The sequence below is a fragment of the Psammomys obesus genome, unplaced genomic scaffold (assembly GCF_907164565.1).
Source record: "Psammomys obesus unplaced genomic scaffold, mPsaObe1.curated_primary_1811, whole genome shotgun sequence".
NCBI classification, from domain to species: Eukaryota; Metazoa; Chordata; class Mammalia; order Rodentia; family Muridae; genus Psammomys; species Psammomys obesus.
In genome coordinates this window covers 22,841,182-22,854,610 of record NW_026596057.1, presented here as the reverse complement: position 1 = coordinate 22,854,610, position 13,429 = coordinate 22,841,182, and the positions used below count along the sequence as shown (strand labels likewise).

Below are 13,429 nucleotides of genomic sequence, written 5' to 3'. Positions count from 1 at the left end.
CCTATGTATGCTCTCTGGTTGGTGGTTCAGTCTTTGTGAGGCTCTATGGGCCCAGATTAGTTGATCCTGTAGGTTTTCTCATGGTATTCTTGACCCCTCACTTTCTTTCAATCCATCCTCCACTACTCAACATAATTCCCCAAGCTCACTTAATGATTGGCTGTAGGTCTCTGCCTCTGTCTTCATTAGCTGCTAGCTGAAGCCTCTCAGACAGCAGTTATACTATTCTCCTGTCTGCAAGTGCATAACAGAATGTTATTTAGAGTGTCAGGAGTGGGCTTTCTTAGGACATGGAGAGAGAAATGGGATCAGAGAACTGGGTGTTATCTCTGGGACAAGCTAAAAATCTACAACAATGGAAACTTCCATGAATCTATGAGAGTGACCCCAGCTAAGACTCCTAGCAATAGGGGATATGGCATATGAAACTGTCACTTCCTGTAACCAAGTAAGACTTCCAACAGAGGGATAGGGATACCAACCAAGCCACAAAAACTTTGACCCACAATTTTTCCTGCCTGTAAGAGATGCAAGGACAAAGAGGAAGCAAAATCTGAGGGAATGCCCAACCAATGACTGGCCCTACTTGAGAATTCCGTAATGTTACTTATGATGTACAGGAGCCTTGGAAGACTGCTTTCATGCCTCTGGAAACTGGGAAGGATGGACTTTAGACTTTTTAATACTATTTTTTCTTGTATAAGTTGGAAAGGGTAGCCTACAGATTGCTAATTACTGAGCATTTAAAAAGGTTTATTTATTTTTGTTTATTTTTTATTTTATTTTGTTTTATATATTTTTCAAAATGGTCTTAGAAGTTATTTGCATATTTTATAGTTATTCCATTCATTCCCAAGTGAGATTTTTTTTATTAAAAGGTAAAAGCACAACAAAGCCAATATATTAATAAGAAAAAGGAATATAAAATAATTGTTCAAATAAGAAATGTCTTATTTTCAAATAAATTATAAGCAGTACAGTGAAAACATTAAATGAAGGCAAGGCTAGAAGGAATAAGGATAAAGATGGATTTTCATCCTGACAGAAGAACAGATTATGCTCTTGAAGTGACAGAAATTTCTGTCTATCTCCCTGACAGTTGATAAGAGGCTCCCATCTATAACTTCATGGTTTACCCTACAAGTAAGAGAGAAGAGCAATTCTCAATTCCTGTTTGATTTGTGTCACTGCTGATAGCATCCAGAAAGACTCATTCTTTTTACCAACCAGATGATATTTTGTTAATGGAAAGTCTTATCACTGCAGTAAAAAAGATGTTCCATATTGTATAAGTCAGTCTGAGAGCCCAAAGGTTAAAATATTGGTTCTTGGTTTTTTTTTTTTTAGTAGATGTAGGAAGATTATTTAAAATAATTCATCATTTTCTTATCTCAATTAAGAAATGACAGGAAAGAAGAGCAGGCATATTGGACTTCTGTTGTCTTAAAAATCAGTCATTTTATACATACTGATTTTATTTTTTTCAAATGTATTATAATATTAAATTTCTAGAAAATATCACCAGAACATATTTATGTATTCTCTTTTCTTAATTAAAAGGGTCATATGAAACATGAGTTTAAAGTTTGTGACAGTTGTATATTGTCACCCAACATTTAAAAGATGTATATTTAAAATCCTTCAATTATTGGAAAAAATTTCACAGTTTGAAACACACATGACATCACATTACCCACATACATACAATCTGATATTAATGTATTCCCATGGAAGATATTGTTCTCTAGAGCCATTTGCAGTCATTGACCCTTGGTGGTGTGTGGTTCATTGCAGTCCTGCTTCTAACTAGATATCATCTCCAGCACAGAGCAGAAGTCGTGAAAATCTGTAGTACTGATGATGTGACTTCACAGACATCTCTCTTTTTTTAATTTTATTTTTTTTATTAGTTATATTTTGTTAATTCTGTATCTCAGCTGTATCCCGCTCCCTCATTCCCTCCCCAATCCCACCCTCCCGCCCTCATCTCCTCTCTGCCCCTTTCCAAGTCCACTGGTAGGGGAGGACCTCCTCCCCTTTCATACGACTCCATTTTGTCAGGTATTTTCAGGGCTGGCTGCAAAGTCCAACTCTGTGGCCTAACAGTACTGCTCCTCCCTTGTGGGGTGGGGAGGTCAAAGAGCCAGTCATTGAGTTCCTGTTAGAAATAGTCCTTGTTCCCCTTACTATGGGTAACCAATTGATTCCTGAGCTATCACAAGTCACATAAATGGAAGTTGATTTTATATATTTTTCACTTGTCTATGTCTAACAACCAAAGAACACTAGTATCTTCATTTAAACTATTAGTTTAAAATAAATTTATAGTAATTCATAGTCAGTAAATAATTTATAATTCAGTTTGGAATAATGTTTCTTAATGACATAGCTGTCACATAATTTTTAATAATTGAATACTTAATTTCAGATTTGTCCCAAAAGAAAAGCTAGGCTAGAAACTTGTCTTTCTCTTTGTCTGTCTGTCTGTCCATCTAACTCTCCCTCTCTGTATATGTGTGCATACATGTGTAAAGTGCACAAAGAAAGGGACAGTTTAGAAATGACATTTCCTTTATTTTATAGTGTAAATAATCTCCAAGAGCAGAACTGTTCTGCATCAAGAGTGTCAGCTTGAGCCCTGGGCAACATGGCCACAGCTGCAATGTCCGGAGCAGTGGAGTGAGGACAGAGAGAGTGATAGAGCATTATGTGGCCTGATCTGTGTGTAACTGAGCTAACAATCAGCTTATGATTGTTTAAATGGTTGTGGGTGTTTAGTCCCCAGAGTTTATATTTGGTTTAAGGTATTAAGGTGTAAGAAGGACAAATCTATAAAAGTCAAAATGAAATGGCCTTCCTAAAAGAGTAATCCTTAATTTCAAAGATACAAGGAAATTATATTGTTTAGGTTTAAAATTTAGGATACACATAGCACAGAACTGGAAAGCAATAAAGGATTAGAAGGTTGGAATAAAGGACCTTTGAAATAAGATTTTTAGTGCTCAGAGAGGATTTATCCATGAGAAGAGCTAATTGTTTTGGAATCAACATATGTTCTAACACCTCAGTGAGACCTGTTAGCATTTACAATGTATGAATAGGATTCGAGGTGTTTTTTTTGTTTGTTTGTTTTGTTTTTTTGCATAAACTTCTGAGGACTTTGAAACCATCACATGGAAACAACATTCACTTTGCAGTAGTGTTTCAGTTAATTACAGACTGCTATTGTGTTGAAATCAAAATGCACAGATAGTGTGTAATATTAATCATGCAGACATAGATTGTTAAAGAGAAATAAATGTTTACTTTCCTGAGAAAAATGCAGTTATAATAAGGAAACTACCTACAATGGCTTTTCTATAAATGTTATGGTAGTAACAACAGTAATGATCAGAGAAACAAGTTTTTGCATTTCTTTCTTGTTAATTTTGTGTGTATGTACTCTATCTACCCTACTAGCAATGTACTTTGCTTCATGAAACAACTCTTTGACATATTGTTTTTATTTTTTCATGCAAGATAAAAAAAAAACAGGATTTAAAGATAATATTTGTCGAAGACTTGGTTATGAGTCTTAGTATCTGCTTTGATACACTGCTAGGTAGAGTCTCTCAGGGGCCCTCTGTGGTAGGCTCCTGTCCTGTTACTCGTTTTCTCCTATGTTCAAAGAACCTCCCATTTGTCTTTCTAAACATATGAAAGAAGGGGGAGTTTGTATGATGTGGAAAGAATAGGAGCTCCACAAGGACCAAATATATCTGGGCACAGGGGTCTTTTCTGAGACTGACACTCCACCAAGGACCATGTATGGATATAACTTAGAACCTCTGCTCAGATGAAGCCCGTGGTAGCTCAGTAACCAACTGGTTTCCCATAGTAAGTGGAAGAGAGACTATTTCTGACAGGAACTCAGTGGCAGGCTGTTTGACCTCCTCACCCCCCAAGGGAGGAGCAGTCCTGCTAGGCCACAGAGAAGGACTTTGTAGCCAGTTCTGAAGATACCTGATAAAATAGGATCAGATGAAGGGGAGGAGGTCCTCCCCAATCAGTGGACTTGGAATGGGGCAGGGAGGAGATGAGGGAGGGAGGAAGGGATTGGGAGGGAATGAGGGAGCAGATACAGCTGGAATACAGAGTTAATAAAATGTATCTAATAATAAAAAAATAAAAAAAGATAATATTTGGTCCCCAAGAAAATATATTTAAGCAAACATCCTGCATTTTGCCCAAAAAATCAAACCATTATAACACAAATAAAAAAAATTATTTTCCAGATCTTTGATGTAGCCTTGTATGACATCAATTAGGTATTTCTTTTCTATAATGTTGAACACTATCAGCACTCCTTTTAAAAATAGCATTTTATTCTAATCTTAAAAATAAAATATTTAAAATATATTTATAGTTACTTTTATGAGTTTATTTTCATTTTAATGATTGACAAACATATGCCACTAAGTAACTAAAATGTATTGGCTTAGAATTTCTTAACTTTTAAATTGTGCTAAGTCAATACATCCACTAAATGCAATATTGGCAAACACTAAAAGACAGTGCTAAAAATCCACAGAGGAGGACACTGCTGACAGTTTTGATGAGACCTGATAAGCTAGGGTCAGATGTAAGGGGAGGAGAACCTCCCTCCCTTATCAGTAGACTTGGAGAAGGACATAAGAGGAGATGAGGGAGGGTGGTATTGGGAGGAGATGCGAGAGGGAGCTACAGTTGGGATACAAAGTGAATAAACTGAAATTAATATAAAAATTTTAATTAAAAATTCTTTAAGTGGATGCAATATGACTGGCCCATTGTATGAGGCTTTCATTAGACTCATGTTGGTGAAACACAACACAATTTTATTGAGCTAGGCTTTAGTTTTTGCCTTATGGCAAAAGATTTATTTCTGATGTTAGTGTAAAACACAATTTGACAGTTATTTAAGTGCCCCTGGGGTCTTAACTAATATATTTCAGTGCCTAACTAGATTTAGATCTACTTGAGAAGGTATTTTCCTCTTTGTCACACTTTTCTCTATAAGGTTTGTGAAAATTTGTTTACAAAGACAAATCTTTCTCTGATGGGCCAAAGGGATATTTCTCCTCTTACACTGTCTATGTACTTAAATATTGATTGCTTTGATTGTTCTTTCCCTGAGTTACTCTCCAAACCTCTTTGCTTTCCTGTTCTCTCACAATACATAATTTTTTATAATTTGATTTTTTAAATCTTCCACTCTTCTCTTCCAATCTTTTCTCCCACCATTTCATGCTCTCTTTATTTGATGAACTGCTTTTTCCCATTTTAAAATTACTTTTACTCTTCTCTCATATATTAAACCTTGACTACAGTTTCTCCTCCTCTCCCTTCCCCCAGTCTCTTTCCCCTACCATTCCCCATAAAATAGCAGGCCTCTCTGAGATTTCAGCCAAACACAGCATAACAAGCTATACTAAGTCCAGGCAGGCACACACCATCATATAAATGCTGGACAAGGCAACCTAGTAGGAGGAAAAGGCAAAGGAGTCAGAGCCAGCTTCGTACTCTGATCATTAATAGTCTCACAGGAGCACCAAGCCACCCTGCCATAACAAACATGAAGGGTACCCAGGCAGACCCCCAGGCTCCAGGATTCCTGCAAGCCTCTATAGTCCCATTCAATTGAATTGATTCTGTGGGCCCTGTTCTCCTGCCCCAGACACTTTTGGTTCTGCTAACCCTTTTCCCCCCTCCACTGCAGGACTACCTGATCTCCACTCAATGTCTGGCTGTGGGATTTTGCATCTGCTCCCATCTCTCTCCAGATGAAGTCTCTCTGGTGGCTTTGAAGACAATTCTGCTAGGCCCTAGTCCCAGAACACTGTAGCTGAAAGATTATGAGGCTAGGCTGATGTTCTAATTTCTCCACCTGAGGCTTTGCCTAGCTACAAAAGATGGCCGGTTCAGGTTCCCTGTCTTCTATTATCAGGAGTCACTGCTAGGTTAACTCCTGTAGATTCTTCCTGTAGACATGCGTTGTACCATGTCTCCTTCAGGGGAAGAAACCTGAAATGCCACCCCAATTTCAATCACTTCTCTCAGTATTTTCTCATGCCTTCCCCCTTACCTGATTCCTTCCGGCTCCCAACCCCAAAGACTGGCAGTCCAACTTAAAATTCATTCTAGTTTCCCTTCCCCTGGAGATTTTCGGTCCCTCACTTAAAGCCTACTTGTTACTTAGCTTCTCTGGGTCTGGACAATAACATGCCAACTTTTATTTACAGCTAATAGTCACTTAAAAGTGAGTACATTCCACGTTTTTCTCTCAGACTCTGGGTTGTTTTGTTTTTTTGCAGCTGAGGTTAAGTATTGTTCTTTCAAGATCTGTAAAAAAAATTGTGTTGGAATTTGGGTGGGGATTGTGTTGAATCTGTATATTGCTTTTGGTAGGACGGCTACTTTTACTCTGCTAACCTTAGCAATCCAGGAGAATGGAAGATCTTTCCGTCTTCTGATATATTCTCCAATCTTCTTGTGCAAAGACCTGAAGTTTTTACTCACACAAGAGTTGCATTTGCATGGTTAGGATTACCCCAAGGTATTTTTTATTATTTGTGACTATTGTGAAAGGTGTTTCCCTGATTTCTTTCTCAGCTGGTTTGTCATTTTTAAATAGGAGGATTACTGAGGTTTTGTTTTTGTTGGTTGGTTGGTTGGTTGGTTGGTTGGTTGGTTGGTTGGTTGGTTGGTTGGTTGGTTTTTAATTAAATTTGTATCCAGGCACTTCTCTGAGGAGTTTATGAGATGTATAAGATGTAGAAGTTCCCTGGTAGAATACTTGGGATCACATGCGTATACTATTATATCATCTGCAAATAGTGATACTTTGACTTCTTCATTTCCAGTTTATATCTTCCTGATCTCCTTTAGTTGTGTTATTGCTCTAGCTAGAACTTCAAGTACTATATTGAAAAGATATGGAGAGAGTGGACAGCCTTGTCATATTCTCAATTTTAGTGAGACTGATTTTATTTTCTTTCCATTTAATTTCATGTTGGCTTGTTGTATATTGCTTTTATTATGTTTAGGTATTTGCCTTGAATCCAAGATCTCTCCAAGACTTTTATCATGAAGGAGTGTTGGATTTTGTCAAAGACTTTTCAGCCTTTGCAATGATCTTGTGGGATTTTTTTTTCCATTTTTTTATATGGTAGGTTGCATTGACAGATTTTCATGTGTTAAGCCATCCCTGTATTACTGGGATGAAGCTTACTTTATCATGATACATGGTCATTTTGATAAGTTCTTGGATTTTTTAAAATGATTTTATTGATATCATTTTATTATTTTATTGAGAATTTTTGAGTCAATATACATAGGGGAAATTGGTCTGAAATTTTCTTGATGAATTTTTGTGCAGCTTGGGTATCAGGTGACTGTGGCTTAAATAAAATGAATTTGACAATGTCCCTTCTGTTTCTACTCTGTGTAATAATTTGAGGAATATTGATATTAGCTCTTTTTTGAATGTCTGCTTGAATGTTGTGCTAAAACTGTCTGACACTGGACTTATTTTGATGTCTGTGTCTATATCTTTAGGGGGTGTAAGTCTATTTAAGTTCTTAATCTGACCTTGATTTCACTTCTATAAGTGGTATTTATCAAGAAAATTGTCCATTTCTTCTATATTTTCAAATTTTGTGGAGTACAAATGTGACTTAATGATTCTTTGCATTTCTTCAGTTTCTCTTATTACCCCTCCCCCGTTGTTTCAAATTTTGTGTTTTAGTTTCTCTATCATGTTGATTTTCTCAAATAGCAGCTATTTGTTACATTGATTATTTGCTTTCTTTTTATTGATTTCAGCTTCAGTTTACTTCTGTCCTGCTGTCTGCTTCTCTTGGGTATGTTTGTTCTAGAGCTTTCAGGTGGGCTGACATGTTACTATTATGAAATCTCTCTAATTTCTTATGAAAGCACTAAGTGCTATGAGCTCTCCTGTTACCACTGCTTCCATCCATTGTATCTCCTAAGTTTGGGTATGTGGTGCATTCCCTTTCACTGAGTTTTTATAGTTTTTAAGGTTTTCTTTCTTTTTTTTTTAAAATTTCTGCCTTGACTTAATAGTTTTTCATCAAGGAATTGTTCATTTTCTATGAGTGTGTTGTTTCTGTTGTTGAAATCCAGCTTTTATCTATGGTGGCCTGATAGGTTACAGAAAGTCGTTTCAATTTTATTGTATCTTCTGCGAGAGGTTTTATGACTGAATTGACTGAATATGTGATCAGTTTTGGACAATATTTCATGAGGTAATGAGAAAATGGTGTGTATATATATATATATATATATATATATATACATATACACATATACATATATAATAAACATATATATGTATATATTCTTTATTGTTAATATTTATTATATTTTATTCACTTTGTATCTAGACTGTACTCCACTCCCTCATCTCTTCCTGGTCCTACTTACCAACCCTCCCTCTCCCACCCCATGTACCTCCCTAGTCCACTGATAATGGAGGTTCCCCCCGACCCCATTATCTGACTCTAGCCTATCAGGTGTCACGAAGACTGTCTGGATTATTTTTTCTGTGGCCTAGTTAGGCCACCTCTACTGGTGGGGGCATAATCAAAAAGCCAGCCCCTGAGTCAGAACTACCCTTGCTCCTCTCACTAGAGAACTCACATGGAGACTGAGCTGCCCATGGACTACATCTGAGCCACTAGTCTAGTTCCTCTCCATGCACGGTCCTTGGTTGATTCATCAGTCCCTGTAGGACCCCCAGGCCCAGATTTTGTTTTTGGCTCTGTTGGTCTCCTTATGGATCTGCTGTCCTTTCGTAGTCTTTCTATCTCCCCCTTCTTCCATAAGATTACCTGTACCCTGCCCAAAGTTTGGCTGTGAGTCTCAGCATCTGCTTCAATATCCTGATGTCTAGAGTCTTTCAGAGGCTCTCTATGGAAGACTCCTGTCCTATCATTGTCTTCTACTACTTCCAGTGTCTATCCTTCTGACTGAGGATTAAGCTTTTTCCCTAAGGGCTTCCTTGTTGTTTAGCTTCTTTACGTCTATAGATTTTAGTATGTTTATCCTATAGTATATGGCTAATATCCATTTATAAGTGAGTATACATCATGTGTGTCTTTCTGCTTCTGGGTTACCTCACTCTGTTTGAAAAAAAATATGCGAACTTTTGAGTACATCTAAAACATCTACTGTGCAATGTTGAAACTTGCTGAATATCTACTTTTGACAGCTGCCTGCACCAAGATTTCAATGAGAGTAAAGAAAAGAAAGATTATTGGATTTTTTTCCTTTGAAAAGTGCCTTCTTACCTTGTGAAATATAGCCAAGTAGTCAAAGGGTGGTTCGTGAGAGGAAAGGGCAAGAATCTGAGAGGCCGAGCTCTCCTTTGCTACCTCTCCCTAGCAGGTGAAGTGTGTGCTGAGTGCTGAGCTTTCAGTATTTACACTGGATGAGCTGAAAAGCAAGAAAAATTAATGTTATCTTCTAGCATTATGTCTGTGAAAATATGAACAAACTTAACACTGGCTGAAAATGTCAAAAATCTAAGAAAGTAATTGTTTTCTTTCAATGTTTCAACAATTCTTTCTATATTCCTCTACTTTTGTGATCTCACTCTTTAGCCTTAGGCTGATTTATTTGTTCTCATGCTCTCAAAATATGATTAGAATCTACAGTGAGAGGTGGGTATGCTCTAAGAATTTATACTTTGGTTTCAGGGAATAAAATAAAATCTTCAATTCAGATGGGATGTATGTATGTGAGTATGAATATATAAAATGATAGACCTGTACAGAACAAAATAAGCAAGTAGAAAATAGAAGAAGGAAAGAGGGAAGTACAGGGAGAAGGAGAGAATAAGGGAGGAAAGCAAAGAGAGCATAAAGAAAATAGCAAGAAGGGGAAGATGAAGGGAGAAGACGAGGGGGGAAACAGAGTAGAATAAACAGGTCAGTTACTGCATGCACTTTCATCTTCACAGAGCCTCACAAATTAATTTGTAACATTTGGGGACCCTTGTGGAAGAGTTTTTCACAAGAGTTTACCTTAACAGTATTTAGAAAAACTCAGAAATAATTTTTTAAATTCAGTTGTGACTACTAAAACAAAATACTACAGACTAGCTAATAAATTATGAAAAAAAATATGGCTTACAGTTCCAGAGCCTGGGAATCCAAGACCCATGAGCAAGCACTACTATGGAGAAATTTCTGTTGTTATTGTTGTGTTGTTGTTGTTGTTGGTGGTGGTGGTGGTGGTGTTACTGCTGCTGTAGTATTTAATGGTAGCCCACTAAGAAAAAAATCAAGAGATGTGCTATAGTTTAAACTTGTCCTTTATTAAGGAATTTATTCTCAGTGACAAGAGAATAAATTCATTACTGAACATATTAACTCCCATGACTTAATGGCTTCCCATAGGACCCACTGTCAAGTATTGCTACTTTGCATCATGTTCCAAACAATGTAATAGTTTCAGGATTTTATATAGTGGTTTTTGGTCTGAGTAATAATTGAGAGAAATGATTTGGTTTCTCTCTGACTCTCTCTGTATGTCTCTCTCTCTCTGTGGTGTGTGTGTGTGTGTATATGTGGTGTGTGTGTGTGTAAAACTGACCTTTATTTCATATTATTACTGGTTGTAGATCTGGCAAAAAGTGCAGGAAATGGTGAGCTGGGATTAACTTCATGGCACACACACACAATCACACAGAATTTAAGCATTTATTTCGATTCGTTTTGTTTTATATTTCTAGAACCTCAACCTACTGGCTCACTCGCATCCAGTCTTTTCTCTACTGCAATGAGAATGGCCTTCTGGGCAGCTTCTCCGAGGAGACGCACTCCTGCACCTGTCCCAATGACCAGGTTGTGTGCACAGCCTTTCTGCCCTGCACCGTGGGTGATGCCTCCGCCTGCCTGACCTGTGCGCCTGACAACCGCACCCGCTGCGGCACCTGCAACACAGGCTACATGCTGAGCCAGGGACTCTGCAAGCCTGAAGTTGCCGAATCAACTGATCACTACATAGGCTTTGAGACTGACCTGCAAGACCTGGAGATGAAATACCTGTTGCAGAAAACAGACAGACGAATAGAAGTCCATGCCATCTTTATCAGCAATGACATGCGCCTCAACAGCTGGTTTGATCCTTCCTGGAGGAAGCGTATGCTCCTGACCTTGAAGAGTAACAAGTACAAGTCCAGTCTGGTCCACATGATCTTGGGTCTCTCTTTACAGATTTGCTTAACTAAAAACAGCACTTTGGAGCCGGTGCTGGCTGTTTACATCAATCCCTTTGGAGGCAGCCACTCTGAGAGCTGGTTTATGCCGGTGAGTGAGAGCAGCTTTCCAGACTGGGAGCGGACTAAGCTGGACCTGCCCCTGCAGTGCTACAACTGGACACTGACTCTGGGAAACAAATGGAAGACATTTTTTGAGACAGTACACATCTACCTGAGGAGTCGCATCAAGGCAAACGGCCCCAATAGCAATGAGAGCATTTACTATGAGCCTTTGGAGTTTATTGACCCATCCCGGAACCTGGGCTACATGAAAATCAACAACATCCAAGTGTTTGGCTACAGCATGCACTTTGACCCTGAAGCCATCCGGGACCTGATTTTGCAGCTGGACTACCCCTACACTCAGGGATCCCAGGACTCGGCCCTTTTGCAGCTGCTGGAGATAAGAGACCGTGTAAATAAGCTCTCCCCACCTGGTCAGCGCCGCCTAGATCTTTTCTCTTGCTTGCTTCGTCATAGACTCAAGCTGTCTACTAGTGAGGTGGTGAGAATTCAATCTGCTCTGCAGGCATTTAATGCCAAATTGCCAAACACAGTGGATTATGACACAACCAAATTATGTAGTTAGCCGTAAATGTCAAGCACAACCCAAAATCTTGAAGGAGTTTTTACAGTGCTTTTGTGGAACAGTTTATGTTTGGAAAAGTAAATTTAAATTGTCTTTTCAATATCTGTCTTATATCAGTCAATAACGTTGGATGGCAATTTACACACATGAACTTGCTGACAATGAATATATTATACTACAATTTTGGTTTAAGAATGAAATAAATACTGACACCAGTCTAGAAGACATTCTACTTTTTACAATAAATTTCATTTGTAATTTTATATGTTCCGTGGCAATGCTTTTGTGCATTACATCCTCTAGAGGGAACATAAAATGATACCAATAAAATTTTGTAGCTGAACAGTTATTAACAAGAAGTGCTGTGGGATTCTTTTTTTTCCATGAAATGAGTTCTATTTTGATATAGTTTGAAGAAACCTGGGGAAAATTCACCAGGACTTTTTAATGGAAACTGTTAAAGGTTCCTTTCGGTCATCTTTCTGAAAACCCAAATAGGTGGAGTGCTTGTGTCCAGTTCCTTTCAGAATAGCTGAAGGATGTTTATCAGCTTCACTCTGGAAATAAAAAGAGAAACAGTCATCATTAAATTTGTCATGCAAACTAATTCTTAAGTAAACATCAACACATTTCAACAAACAATCATCAAGATTAAATGAATATATGCCCAAAGAACATAAACAAGCAAATTACTTAACAACCCTATTTTCTTCATTCCCTCATTCCAATTCTAATAACCAATAACTAATATTTTATATAGTAATTTTAAATAATGAAAAGCTAGTCATTTCAGAATCTTACCAATGTCCATAAGAGAACACATCTGGAATTCAAAAAGTTATAATCTAAGGGTTTAAAAATATTCAAATAACTAGTTGATATGCAAATAGCTGCATTTTCTTTCTGAGACTCACAATACTAAAATACATTCGATGTACAGGACTTTCATAACTAGTTTCAGTGTTCAATTCTAAGTAATATTGATTTTACATTTGTATGCTATATAAGAGTAGAGATATATTCAGTTATTTTTTATGAATTTATATTTTGTTTTGATGACATATATAATTATTAGTAAAATACTTTGTTATCACTCAGATCTTGTTTAGATTTAGTTTATAATCTTTCCTTACTGTATAACCAAATGCACCGTCAAGGCCACTTTTCCTTAGGTGATAGGGCATCTTTCTAAGAACACAGAAGAAGCTCATGAAATGAGTGTGAAATTTAAACAAAGCAATGAATGCAACTGATGCAAACATTCTGCACATTTCCTGGTCTCTGGAGGTATGTATTTTCAGTTAAAAAATAATGTTGATAGATCCTACAATAAATGTTTATTCGGAAAGGCAAAATGTATTGCCTAATGTCTAGTAGCTGCCAAAATTGTTGAAAATTCAATAGAAAATACACATAAACATTCAACATTCTTTAAATTCTGGTGTGATCACAAATGTGCTATTGGTAAAAATAATATTTGGTGTCAGACTGTTCTCTTTCCTTTAAAAAAAAAAGTACAATTTTTTTTTTCTTTAAGA

At 37.2% G+C, this 13,429-nt stretch overlaps 1 protein-coding gene across 3 annotated transcripts in view; it reads left to right on the top strand.

Moving 5' to 3' along the window:
- The window catches only part of Brinp3 (BMP/retinoic acid inducible neural specific 3), a 478,387-nt gene extending 466,158 nt beyond the window's left edge, over positions 1 to 12,229 (top strand). For all 3 annotated transcript variants that reach the window (XM_055624685.1, XM_055624684.1, XM_055624686.1), the window contains exon 8: positions 10,775 to 12,229. In XM_055624685.1, coding sequence (XP_055480660.1) covers positions 10,775 to 11,891 — 1,117 coding nt within the window. In that variant the 3' untranslated portion in view covers positions 11,892 to 12,229. The remainder of the gene's footprint in view (positions 1 to 10,774) is intronic.
- The last annotated feature ends 1,200 nt before the right edge of the window (positions 12,230 to 13,429 follow it).